We start from the raw sequence: 13948 nt of genomic DNA on the forward strand, positions 1-13948 counted from the left end.
TTTTTTTATTAACAAAATATTTATTTACTCTCATGCTTTACTTTACCTTTTCAGCTTTATTTTAATTTTTAAACTTTAATTTTTTAAATCTCATACTCATAAAAAAACATCTCTAACTACCTTAAAATAAATAAAGTATTGTTTTCTTTTAGCAGAAAAAAGTAAATTTTATGAAGTTTAAATCTTCTAGCATAAATCAAAGAATTCTCTCCAAAATCTGTCTTCCAAAAAATGGATCCAGAGATTGTCAAGTCAACAGCCGGAAACGCGGCGGCGCCGGTGGTGGGTGCTTCTAAGAATGCCTACGTGACGTTCTTGGCCGGCGCCGGCGACTATGTGAAAGGCGTCGTTGGGTTGGCCAAGGGTTTGAGGAAAGTCGGCTCTGCGTTCCCGCTTGTGGTGGCGCTCCTAGCCGACGTGCCAGCGGAGCACCGCCGTATCCTTGTGGAGCAGGGCTGTATACTCCGTGAAATTAAGCCGGCATTCCCTTCTTCCGATGCCGATCAGAACCACACATATGTTAGGAATTATTTCCTTCTCAACTACTGCAAGCTTCGCCTTTGGAAGGTATGTATTTAATCACATTTATGTTTAGTCACATTTTTATGTAGTGACATTTAATATGGCTTTGTATGATTATGTGTAGTTTGTGGAGTATGAGAGAATGATATATATGGATGCGGATGTGCAAGTGTTTGATAACATAGATCACCTGTTTGAGCTTCCGAGTGGCTATTTCTATGGGGTGGTTGATTGCGTGTGCGAGATGTCGGGCGATGCCTGCCCACAGAAGCTCCGGTGGCCGCAGGAGCTCGGCCCTCAGCCCCCTTTCTACCTCAATGGTGGCATGTTTGTTTTCGAGCCGGATCTCACCACCTATCATGACCTCATTCACACCCTCAGCCTCACCCCTCCCACCCCTTTCGCCGAGCAGGTACTCAAATTATTACAGGGATAATAGTTCTTTAAATCACGGAATTTGGTTTGAATGGTTTCATAAAGTTTGGAAACGCAAATATTAAATTATGAGATTTTAGTTTTTAATTACTGTCGCATATATATATCCAAATGTTTGTTGATGATTCTCAAAATGCCATGTATTAGTACTTCTTTCTTTTTTCTTCATTATTTTTGGGGAAACGATATTGTTTGAGCACGTCCAAAAGACGTCATAATTTAATATTCCATTTTAAAAAATTATATTCTATTTTAAAATCTTATGAGACTCTCTAAATTTTTACGGTGATTTAAATGAAAATTACATTTATATTAGTAGTATGTTTAAAGAGATGTAGAATGCAGATTGTCGAAGTGTTGTTAACATGGAGTTGGAAAGTTGTTAGGATTTGTTGAACATGTTCTTTAGAGAGAAGATGAAGGTGATTTCTCCGGAGTACAACCTATTGGTGGCAATGTTGTGGAGGCACCCTGAGGTTGTGGACGCGGAGAAGGCAAAGGTGGTTCACTATTGCATGGAGGGGTCGAAGCCGTGGAGATTCACCGGCGAGGAAGAGAATATGGACAGAGTAGACATGAAGATGTTGGTAAGCAAGTGGTGGGATATATACAATGATGCCTCCTTGGATTTCAATGTCGCCGGCCAAGGTGGTGGTTCATTATAACTCCGCTTTAACTGTGGCCAGATCAAATTGTTTGTCACTTTGTTACTACAATGTTTTAAAAACTGGACCAACAAGTGAATTGGTCCAATTATCGATTCATGGTCAACCGATTATCTATTAGAAAGTTTTTAAAATGACATTGTGTATTTTGTTTGAACTTTTAATCATTATTTACAAAATTTGAATTTTTATTTTATTTTTTATTTTTCTATCATACTTTCTTTTTTTTAAATTGAATTCTCTTTCCTCATGTTAAGGAATTATGGAAATAGTTTTGTATACGTGCTTATGTTATTGGGTAATTGTGGACCTGTATTGAAGCTAATATGTACATTTCTCTTGCTTATTCTTATATGAATATCTGTTAAGACAATTTAATTACTCATTACACAAGTCTTCACATAGGATGATAGGATATACTAAGTTCTAGCATGGATATTTTACAATCATACATTAATGCATGCTAATGACTATTGACATGCAATACTTCATGAACACATTAGGTTATTAGTAAGTTCCACTTGGGATATGATTTCCTTGCCATTGCCATTATAAACATAGACAACTAATTGTTGGGAGGTTGCCTTTCAAAAGAAATAAAACAGACACTTATGTTTTGGCCACCAAGAACCTTATTAGTTTATCGCCCTATAATAAGCCAGTTTGAATACTCAACTTCAGAAAGTAAGTACATTGCAAGTCAAGAGAAGCTAAAGATGGGAAGCCATTAGTTGAGCGGTTTACAGAAACGTGAGATGGATTCAGACCGTTGCCCTAGGCCGAGGAGTGTATCAGTAAACAAAATAGAAATAAGCAGTGCTTCATATGAAAATAATTGCCAAATTTTTTCAATTTTATTTTCAACTTCCTTTGAAAGAAATAGCAGTAGTACAAGATTTCAAACAAATGGGAACTAAATGTTGAATCTTCCAGAAACTAGCAATAATTTAACCATATGATTGGGGAAAGAAAATTAGTGGATGGGCAGGTATTTATTACTCCTGCAAAGATATTTTGAACAAAAATGTTTTGCATTGTGTTACTCAGGTAAGACTCACACTTGATAAAATATCTTTTGATTTAGCCTAGTTTTTGGTTCAACATTCAATTCTTTTCATGTTGATAAATTTTCTGCTGAATTATGACACAAGGTTCTAATTATGTGCAGGGGTGACAAACTGCATACATTCGGTTGTAAGCATGCAACGCGAATGAACTCTAATGTTTGGCGTTATACGACACTCTGCAGGGAAATCTCCGTGCCATTTCCTTTACTCGTCTCATATCATCCCAAATCAAAATAGAAATGTAGTTGAACGTGGACATTTAATAATAGATTCAACATTGTTATCGGAAGAACTCTACATTTCAAAAGGTTGCATCCACTAGATTATGGCATAAGCTATGTTTTTAAAATTTGAAAAGATCAAAGTACATTTTAATCTCTTGTGAAGGATTTGTCCTCAAATCCGGATCGAATCCTGAGACGTCATAAGGGCTCAAGTCAGAGACATTGAATGTTGAACTAACATTGTACTCACCCGGTCGGTCGATGACATAGGCATTGTTGTTAATCCGCTTCTTGACTTGGAACGGCCCATCACCTCGTGGTGCAAGTTTGGATTTCACCTTGTTTGGGAAGCGAATCTTTCGGAAGTTCACCCACACCCAATCACCGGGGTTGAAAATTACTTCCTTACGCCCTTTGTTGGCCACTCTCGCATTGTGCTCATTCTTCTTTCGAAAATTCTCTTGGACCTTGACATGGAGATCCTTCACAAATTGCGCCTTTTGGGCACCATCTACATCACAAACAAAAGAAGAAGGCAATGACGATACCGCAAGGTCCATCGGGGTAAGAGGATTAAATCCATACACAACTTCAAAAGGTGAGAAACCGGTAGTAGAGTGTGTTGTGCGGTTGTAAGTAAACTTGGCAATTGGTAAACAAGGTTCCCTAGTTTTCCGATTCTCACCCACTAAAGCTCTAAGCAATGCCCCTATAGTGCGATTCACCACTTCGGTTTGACCGTCGGTTTGGGGGTGTGCGGTGGTGGAGAACAAGAGCTTTGTACCTAGCTTAGACCAAAGTGTCTTCCAAAAGTAACTTAGGAATTTGACATCCCTATCACTCACTATGGTTCGGGGAACCCCGTGGATCCGTACCACTTCCCTAAAGAAAAGACCGGCTATGTGTTTGGCATCATTATTCTTCCTACATGGAATGAAATGAGTCATCTTGGAAAACCTATCCACCACTACAAAGATACTATCATTTCTTGCTTGGGAAGGGGGTAGGCCTAATACAAAATCCATTGACAAATCAACCCATGGGTGTGTAGGGGTAGGAAGTGGAGTGTAAAGACCGAAGTTATTGGTTCTAGACTTAGCTTGTCGACACTCAATGCACCCCCCCCCCCACAAAACCGTCTCACGTCTCTCCTCATTTTGGGCCAATAGAAATGTTCACTCAATATCTCATAGGTCTTAGCTACCCCAAAATGACCCATCAATCCCCCAAGGTGGGACTCCCTCACAAGCACCTCCCTCCAAGACCCTTGAGGGATACACAACCGATTTCCCTTGAACAAATACCCCTCATGCTTATAAAATTTCTCAAAAGAACCCTTTGCACAAGCAACAAATGTAGATGCAAAATCATGATCATGCTCATAGAGTTCCTTAAGACCATCAAAAGCAAAGAATTTAGATGCACATATTGCAAGCATATGACTCCTCAAAACAAGAGCACCACTACCATGCATATCACCACAAAGTACTAAAGTAGGCTTACATGATAAGGTATCGGCAACAACATTTTCCTTTCCTTTCTTGTACCTAATGACATATGGGAAAGTCTCCAAGAAAGCACTCCACTTGGCGTGTCTCTTGTCTAACTTGTGTTGGCCACCCAAGAATTTGATGGACTCGTGGTCCGTGTGGATGACAAACTCCCTATGCATCAAAAAGTGTTGCCAATTTTCCAAACATCTTACAATGGCATAAAGCTCTTTATCATAAGTGGGATAGTTCAAATGAGTTTGATTGAGTTTTTCCGAAAAATATGCAATAGGTTTCACTTCTTGCATCAACACTCCCCCAATCCCTACCCCACTAGCATCACATTCAAGCTCAAAAGTTTTATCAAAATTGGGTAAGGCAAGTAAAGGTGCATGTGTGAGATCGTGCTTTAAAGTATTAAAAGCATGCTCTTGTTCCTCTCCCCATTTAAAAACAACATTCTTTTTCACAAGATAGTTCAAAGGAACGGCTTTGGTTGAGAAGTCTTTCATGAACCTTCTATAGAAACTAGCAAGGCCGTGAAAAGAGCGTATCTCACTAACATTCCTAGGCGTGGGCCACTTCTTTATGACCTTAACCTTTTCGTCATCTACCTTGATATCATCTCTCCCAACAACAAATCCAAGGAATATAACTTCATCAACACAAAACACACACTTAGGCAATTTAGCATACAACTTGTGTTCTCTCAAAAGCAAAAGTGCTTCCCTAAGGTGCCTAGCATGCTCTTCAACATTTGTGCTATATATCAAGATATCATCAAAATAAACCACAACAAATTTTCCTATCAAAGGTCTAAGCACATGGTTCATCAACCTCATAAAAGTAGAAGGAGCATTAGATAAACCAAAGGGCATGACTAACCACTCATACAACCCAAATTTAGTTTTGAAAGCCGTTTTCCATTCATCACCTTCTTTCATCCTAATTTGGTGATATCCACTAGCAAGATCAATTTTTGAAAAACAAGTAGCACCACACAAATCCTCAAGCATATCATCAAGCCTAGGTATGGGATGTCTATACTTAATGGTGATTTTATTGATGGCCCTACAATCAACACACATTCTCCAAGAGCCATCCTTTTTAGGCACAAGTATAACCGGCACGGCACATGGAGAGAGAGATTCACGGACCAAACCTTTGGCAAGGAGTTCCTCGACTTGCCTTTGCAATTCCTTGGTCTCGTTCGGATTTGCTTTGTAGGCGGCCCGGTTTGGTAGAGAGGAACCCGGCAAGAAATCCATTTGATGCTCAATTCCCCGAATTAGGGAAAGCTCGTTCGGAAGCTCACTTGGAAACACATCCTCGAACTCCTGCAAAACAACTTTAACAATATCCGGGACAAGTTCAAGGTTAGTGTTAGTCAAGCAAATCCGCCTTGAAATGGCGAGTAGCAAAGGAGAGTGGCTTTGAAGTGCCCACCCAAGTTTGGATTTAGTGGCTATGAGACACTCTTTTCTCTCACGGGGTTTTTGGGTGTCACTCTTATTGGATTTGGAATTCCTCTCACCATCCTCACACTCACTTGGCTTTTTTCTTTCACTCTCTTGCCTTTTTTCTTTCTCTCGCTCTCTACTCAAGTGTTTATGAGCTTCTATGATGTCACTAGGGGACAAGGGCTTCAAACGGATCCTCTTCCCATGTGACACATAAGAGTATTCATTAGTGTACCCGTTCTTTGACACCTTGTTGTCATATTCCCAAGGCCAACCAAGAAGTAAGTGGCAAGCGGACATGGGAATAACATCACAAAGTACCTCCTCCTCATATTCCCCAATCTTCAATGGTACTTGGACTTGGGCCGATACCTTGATATCCCCACTTTCACCCAACCATTGGAGTCGGTATGGGTTTGGATGTCTCGTCAACGGCAATTGCAACTTTGCAACCAACCTTTCGCTCACTACGTTGGTACAACTTCCTCCGTTAATGATCACAAGGCAAGTCTTGGATTGAACTTTACACTTCATATGGAAGATATTGGAATGTTGCTCTACACACTCATCTTGCTTAGGTTGGGCACTTAACGTGCGGAGGACCACAAGATTGGTCACCCTTTCGGTTAACTCGTCTTCACTATAGAACCCAATATTTGTGTTTGGGCAAGACTCACCCCCTTCTTCCTCATCCGCTTCATCTTCCTCCTCACTATAGATTTGGCTATCCGCCCCAATTACCATAACTCGTTGATTGATGCATTCCCTAGCATAGTGGCCAAATCCCTTGCATTTGAAGCATTGAGTTCTTCTTTCACCGGTTTGTGGGGCCCCTTTGGTTGGTGGAGGGGCCGTTAGTGCTTTCATTGGAGTTTTTGACAAAGTGGTAGGAGTGGTGGGTGCTTCTCCCTTCCTTTGAGGTGTGCTCCACTTGTTTCCTCCTCTCCCACCCGAAGTAGGGGTAAAGGTCGCCTTCCCCTTGCTCACGGATTTCTCCTTGCCTTGCCGCTCAAACGTCTCGGCAAACCCGAGAACCTCATTCATGGTCAAACCTCTCATGGCTTCAACTTGGACCTTGTGCTTGAGGTGCACATTGAGCCCGTGGATGAAGCGGTCTTGGGTGACCTCTTCGCTCTCCTCAATCCCAACTCTCCCCTTGAGTGCTATCAACTCATAATAGTACTCCATGACGCTCTTACTCCCTTGCTTTAAGTCTTGTAGCTCTCCCCTCAACTTATGATAGTATGATCTAGGCACGAATGTAGCCCTCATTAGATCGTTCAACTCGACCCATGTTCTCACCTCCCCTCGCAATGCGGCCCTCCTTTGCCTCATAAGGTCGGATAACCAAGTGTTGGCATGTCCTCGAAATGCGGTGATAGCTAACTTGACCTTATCCTCCTCCGAGTAGTTGTGAAGGGAGAAAATCTTGTCTACTTGAGACTCCCATTCTAGGTACGTGTCGGGTTCAAACTTCCCATGGAACTCAGGAATAGTGTGCTTGAAGTTCCTTGAAGGGTCATCATACCTTGGCACCTCTCCTTCATACTCTTCACGATGGTTTCTCCTTGGCACTCCATTGAATCTATGGTTACCACAGCCTCCCCCTCTCCTATTTTGGTTTTGGAAAGGCATCTGCTTCCAATATTCTTCATCGGTATATTCATGATGACTCGGATGATGAGAATACTCGGCTTCACTCCCTCCTCTAAGAGTCCGGTAACTCCCGCTACCTGCCCCGGCTCGGTGTGTAAGTGGTACTGAGGCGGAGTGGTGTTCGACCCGATCCCGCAATATAGTCACATCCTCATGTAGGACGGTGAATTCCCCTTGCACGGCGTTGATGTCGCCTTGCATCTCATTCACTCTTCGATCAACTCCGTCCACCTTATCCAAGAGCATTGTGAGTAGCTCCTTTATAGATCCCTCGGATGACGACACGAGGACCGGCACATCATCTCCTATAGGAGAGTTTGGCCTAGAGGCTCCATTTCTAGTGATCGGTGGCATCTTGAGTACCTACAAACACAAATTTTGCAAAAGACTAGGGACGAGTCCCTTTTGTTAGTAACACAAAAAAACGCACACACCCTAGAATGGAGGTTTTAGTGAGGAGCTCACTTCCCACAATGAAAATCCCTTTTCCCCAAAACTCACACCCAATGTCACTCGGAAGGCTTAGAAATTTTGGTGGCTAGGATACTCTCCCTCACTTGCTCTCAAAATATTAATCCACAAGGGTAGCACAATTCACAACTAAGATCTGCAACTAGGCAAGTAATTACTAGTTCTAGAAGCCAAAAGATAAGTGAAAGTAAGGTGCTAGGCCAATGGGACAAATAAACAAACACTTTGTGTGCACGAATTCACTTAATAACAATAGACCCAACAATTGAAGTAATTTTGGTCTACAACTTTGGAACAATCACATTGACATACCCAAGAACACATATATCAATTTATAGCTAAAGCCCATGGATATATTTTGAAGTATCTTCTTTTTTTTTTCTTTTTTTTTTTGATAATTTTCTAACAATTACAAGAACAAGAACCAATGGCTCTTGATACCAAATAATGTGAATCTTAAGGATTCAAGATACATATGTTTGCCCCGGACTTGCTCTTGTAAATATTTCAACAACCCAAACAAACCCAACAAGAAATGAAACAATAAAAATGGTGGAAAAGGGAGAAGGTGAAGGTGTTATGATTTAGATAGATGTTTGGAACCTATGGACCTTCTACAAAACAATGAAGACAACCCAAGGCAACTTTCACCAAAGCAAGAATCTAATGGCTCCACAAAACTAGCAACACAAGAACTAGAATTGCATACCTTAACATTCAATCTAAGCCCGACAATAGATTAAAATGCAACCACAAGGGATTTTGATAAATCTCCAAAGATGAAGAGGAATGCTCACAATGGAGTCTTTGGTAGGTTTACAAAATGTTCAAAGCTGCTAACAAAAACCCTAGACATGGGTATTTATACTAGAGGATAAAAGTGCTAAACAAAAGAGTCAAAAAGAGTTCAAAAACGCAAGTCGCGTAAAACGCCCGGTCGGGCATTTTTACTCATACAAAAGGCCCGGTCGGGTGAACTCTCTGGAATTCGCGACCAAAATCTGTCAGAACGCCTGGTCGGGCGTTTTCTCTGGAATCCTCCAAAAACACTATCTTCGTCTTCGAAAGGGCTTCGCGTGAGTATCTTGCACGCCCCCATCGGAGTCCGGATGAGAGAGTTATGACCATTATACGAAAGGCGCGCAGTGAGGAGCAAATGACTCCATAAGAAGCGCTTGGACGGGCATCGCTTCCGTTCCCTCCTCCAACGAGGCCTTGAGCACCATGCTTAGCTTCCGGTTGTTTCCCACGCGAGCATTATCTTCGGAGGAGCTTAATCCACTGATGAATGTGCTTAAGTTGTCTTGCATCTTCTTTGTCATTCCCCTCGTCATTGGTCGATGGATGTCCTTGGTGGGGTTGATCAAATGATGTGTGACTTATGGATTCGCAACAGTATGTCATGATGTCATCTGCTCTATTCTGTTTCCTCTTTCCTCTACTGTTATTTCTTTCATCCTTGGCTGATCAGTCAAATCATCCCTTTCATAATTCATACATAAAAGGTACTGGTTTATGATCTTTTTCCTATACCTCAATCTGGATGTTGGTAATATGTATTGCTAGTACATTTTCTCAGTTTTTCTTTATATTTTTTCGTTTACACTTCTGAATTTCTTTCCTTATGTGACTTAAGAAAATGGTATTTCTTCCTATCCAAATTTTGTTTTCATTTATTCTATTTATTTGTTTATTTCAGGATGTTTTTTAATTAAAAAAAAACATTTAGCATCAACCATATGATAACCTTTTTGACCCATTAATTACAGAAACATTGATAACACTTTCTCAGTTGCAGTAACTATTTATATTTTGTGGTCTTTGCCAAGTAGTCTGCTCTTACACCTTTACTGGTAATTTGTAACCTATAGCTACAATGATTTTCAGATGTATTAGTAATTTTTTGTGGGGGATGCGTGTTTCGGATCCGTGCTAAATAAAAATACCGGGGACATTGCAAGAATACTAACATGTGAAATGTAACATAGAGCATGTGGTTGAATGACAGATTTCTTCAAACTAAAATGAAGGCGGAGGAGCACAGGTTCCACTTCTTCAACTCATTTTAGCTTGTCGCTGTAGGCTGTGAAGGAAGAAAGTGTTCGAAAATGGACAAGAAATGTGAACCTATTTGAAAAAAGATTTTATATTCATACCTATAAACTTGAGGTAATAAGTTCTTTTGTGGAGCTTACACATACACTGATTGTCTAGTTGGTTGTCTAATAGTCTAAGGCTGTTTCGTGTTTCGTTAGCTATTTAAGTTTGATTATTATCTACCATCTTGGGGAAGCGCCTCATTTGAAAAGTATCATCTCTCGCAGTTTGTGTAAGGTCTTCGCAGGACAACTGATGTTCCAGAGGAGCATCGCAACATGCTCTTGAACCAGGGATGTATCCTTTGTGAGATCGATCCTGTTAGCAACAAGGAGACCTCCTTTTCTAGGGCATATTTCGCGTCAACTACTGCAAGCTTCGGCTTTGGAAGGTGATCCTCCTCTTCACCCAGTGATTGCCTTTTTTCTTTCCTTGTTTTGAAAAAATTTAACTGCCTGGTGATTGTTACATTGGGACAGTTAATAGTTATTGCATGTAATGTTTAGGCTAGGTCTTAAGGAAGACAGTAATGTATCTTATAAATTTATATCCATTGAGTTCATTTAATATTAGTAGTAGTATATTTATAACTACATTAGTAGGCACCTCAAATTTAATATGACATGTGTTTTTATAACTCTTGCAGTTTGCAGAGTATAAAAAGATGATTTACATGGATGCAGATATTCAAGTGCTTGCCAATATAGACAACCTTTTTGATTTACCGTCTGGTTGCTTCTACGCAGTGATGGATTGCTTGTGCGAGATGGGTGGCCAAACTTGTCCGCAATGATATGGCGCCACCCTGAGCATGTTGAGTTTGATGTAGTGAAGGTGGTTCACTTCTGCGTCGCTGGTTCAAAGCCATGGCAGTATACGGGGGAAGGGGAGCATATGGAGAGAGCAGATGTAAAAATGTTGGTTGACCACCGGTGGGAAATTTATAACGATTCTGCAAAGGAGCAAGTAGACAGGTTTCTGGTTGATGGGGATGAACTTTATACCTAATAAAGGAGACTCACATGTTTTGTGGCTGTCTTTGGTTTGCATGTTGTAGCTGGATTAGCTTGTAGTCTTTGCATCATTACCTGTATTATCCAGACCTGTTTGTCTGTTGCAGAATTGCAGTACAAACGTATGTATAAATCTCTACTTAGATCTGTTTCTATTGCCCGAGTTCCAACAATGGACTTTCAGCAAGATCTAATCGAAGACATTAGACACACAACCACTAAATCACAATTATTTCATCAACTATTTTTGATATGTCATTGAAGTAATTTTGACTATTATTAGTCATTAATTTTGATTTTGCAAATATCACACTTAAATAAATACTATGAAAATTGATAATAATAAAAAAATTATGAAATGAAAACATTGATTTGTAGCGAAAATGGGACTGATTTTGATGGTATTGTTGTGGATGATTAAGGTATTCTTGCAAAAAAAAAACCTTCTGTGTATTTGGCCCCAAAACACAACATAAATAAGCAACATATGGCCTCTTCAAGGGGAAGAGCAGAAACCAGTACAGCATTTATATTTTGAAACAAGAAAGCAGCATAGCATATTAGTAGCATAACTTATTACTCATAATATGGATCCATAGATTAATTCCGAAAATAAACATGCATTTCCCATGCTCAGCACGAGTTCAGAATTCTGAAATTTAAAACAATCGGCCTCGACAGGAAGCATGTGCATATACAAATCTGTGTTTTCTAAAACTGAATCACCTTACCTTCTATCATGGGTTTCAAACAGAACCAGAAAATAATCGAAACGAGCTTGCTATAGAACGAGCATGAACACAAGAAAGCCTGGTAGCAGGTTATGATGTTGCAGATCATCTGCCCAATAAGGAGACTCGCTCCTTCTGTACAGCCTGTGCCAAACTTATTTCAAACAACTCGCATCGAATTGGCATCTCCATCTCATAGAAAGGGTTCTTCAAGACATAATCTGTGTATAACTCATATATATGTTTCAAGAGATTCTCCATATGCTGAGTTCCAGGCTCACAGACCACAAAGAATTTAGTACCTACACGATATGATTCATTAACTACAGTTATTCATACAACATCACACCACGTGAGATGAAAAAAGCCCACAAAGTTTCAAGAATCACTAGGCAATATGTAAGGGGGGCAGTGGCGAGATATAGAAATCGCCTTTATATAGGTAACTGTCAGGAAATTCCCAGGAAGCAATTATATATACATGGAATTACCACATTTCTGCATAGATCTTTTTCAAGATATAACAAATTTATTCCATTTACTTTTAGACCAGCGTTAATAGTAGCCATCAAGCTTGAACTGCTCAACTTAAATTAAGGTATAAAGCATAAATGCTGATACTAATTGACAGCCTCAATTGAAACTAAAAAGCTGACACTAAATAGCAAGTTTGTTCACAAACTATCAAGTCGAGGGATACAATGCTCGGCCATTTACATCCCTTGGTCCCATGAATCCATGTTTGGTTCAATAAAGAAATAAATGACAGGGGGGTGTTGCATCAAAATCAGTGACCTGTCTCCACAAACCATCAGCTGTATTATACGATTAGTAGCGTCAACCATTCACTATTTGACCCTGTAATGACTGAGCATCTGACTAACTTTATCAACCATAAGCAAACACGATATATATTAGGACTAGGCTCAGCAATGAGGTTTATAAAGAAGATGACCTCTGCAGCAACTCAAACTTACTAGGTCAACCAAGCCCATAACTATGTAATCAGAACCTTATCCCGCTCTACACCGCACCCCACATTCAATCAAGAGCATAGGAAGACAGGGTAACGATTCCCACGATAAGTTAAATACATAAGCCCAAACCAGTAACAGGGGAAATCTTCTAACCAGTAAGAGACTGGAAACAGTGAAGATCGAAAGTATCAGCCTGAAGAAGCTCGATTCCAAAGCAGCCGGAAACGGGAGAGAGCTGCTGCGAGATGGCGTGCATCGAGTGCCAGAGACTCGCTAACCTCAAACTGTCGTTAGTATCCATTCTTCCGGCTGATCCATAATCCTAAATTCAGTATTAAGATTTTCTCTTTAATTCCAAAACATCCAACACTGAACAGAGTGAAAGGTATTACCAAAAGGCATTTTACCTTATAGAAAATGAGACCGCCGGATTTATTGATGATATAGAGGCTGTAAATCGCCGCCATGGAATTGTGGGTTACTCCGATCTGAGGTTTATGAGCTCAGTTTATACACGATCTCTGCAAATTTGGGGAAAATTAATTTTCCGCTGGAATCACATTATTATACAAACATCACATGATTCGCAATCAACTAATAAAGTGGGTTGCCGGATTAATCTTCATCGGACATGCTAAAAATGTATAAGTAAATGCTCAGATGTAACTTCACCAGAAGCAAAGTATATAAAATCGCCTCCTCCTCTCCCCCACGGCACGCTCGTCAACCTTCCCCGGGTAATGATTCGGGAATTTGCTTTTGTTTCAGAGCATCCACTACGCGTCCTGCGCGGGGCTCGCGTTCCGTCCCGGAGGGACGGTTCTGCTGCGGGACGCGTTACAACGTTCGTCCCGTCCCGTAGCCCGTCCCCAGCCCATCCCGTATCCCGTATCCGCGAGACAAGGGACGCGCCCGAGCGACGTGGCGCGCCACCGATGCATGCGTGACGCCCACTCGCTGGCCCGTGAGTGGGCGTCGTCACGGATGACGCAATAAATCAATTTTTTTTAAAAAAAATCGAATTTAAAAAAAATACTTTTTATTTATAAAAATTGTTTTTATATTTAAAAACAATTTTTACAAATAATTAAATACAAGAAATTCGTAATAGCCCACATATATTTGATGGGTTTGCGAATT

At 40.5% G+C, this 13948-nt stretch overlaps 3 protein-coding genes across 3 annotated transcripts; 1 reads left to right on the forward strand and 2 right to left on the reverse strand.

Annotated features, from left to right (window-relative positions):
- Nucleotides 1–231: 231 nt before the first annotated feature.
- Nucleotides 232–11538, forward strand: LOC121810059 (galactinol synthase 2-like). The gene is made up of 4 exons (XM_042210953.1): nucleotides 232–567; nucleotides 647–934; nucleotides 1344–1608; nucleotides 10917–11538. Exons 1-4 carry the CDS (start codon nucleotides 232–234, stop codon nucleotides 11093–11095), a joined length of 1068 nt encoding a protein of 355 aa, XP_042066887.1. The 3' UTR covers nucleotides 11096–11538.
- LOC121810061 lies at nucleotides 10121–10955 on the reverse strand. The gene is made up of 2 exons (XM_042210955.1): nucleotides 10813–10955; nucleotides 10121–10542 (listed from the first exon to the last, which is right to left on the reverse strand). The coding sequence occupies exons 1-2, from the start codon at nucleotides 10953–10955 to the stop codon at nucleotides 10302–10304; spliced, it is 384 nt and encodes a 127-aa protein (XP_042066889.1). The 3' UTR covers nucleotides 10121–10301.
- A 138-nt stretch (nucleotides 11539–11676) lies between the features above and the next one.
- Nucleotides 11677–13554, reverse strand: LOC121810060 (trafficking protein particle complex subunit 4-like). Its single transcript, XM_042210954.1, has 4 exons — nucleotides 13481–13554; nucleotides 13216–13329; nucleotides 12962–13130; nucleotides 11677–12133 (listed from the first exon to the last, which is right to left on the reverse strand). Exons 2-4 carry the CDS (start codon nucleotides 13273–13275, stop codon nucleotides 11937–11939), a joined length of 426 nt encoding a protein of 141 aa, XP_042066888.1. The 5' UTR covers nucleotides 13276–13329; nucleotides 13481–13554; the 3' UTR covers nucleotides 11677–11936.
- Between the last annotated feature and the right edge of the window lie 394 nt (nucleotides 13555–13948).

The sequence above is a fragment of the Salvia splendens genome, chromosome 6, assembly GCF_004379255.2.
Source record: "Salvia splendens isolate huo1 chromosome 6, SspV2, whole genome shotgun sequence".
NCBI lineage: Eukaryota > Viridiplantae > Streptophyta > Magnoliopsida > Lamiales > Lamiaceae > Salvia > Salvia splendens.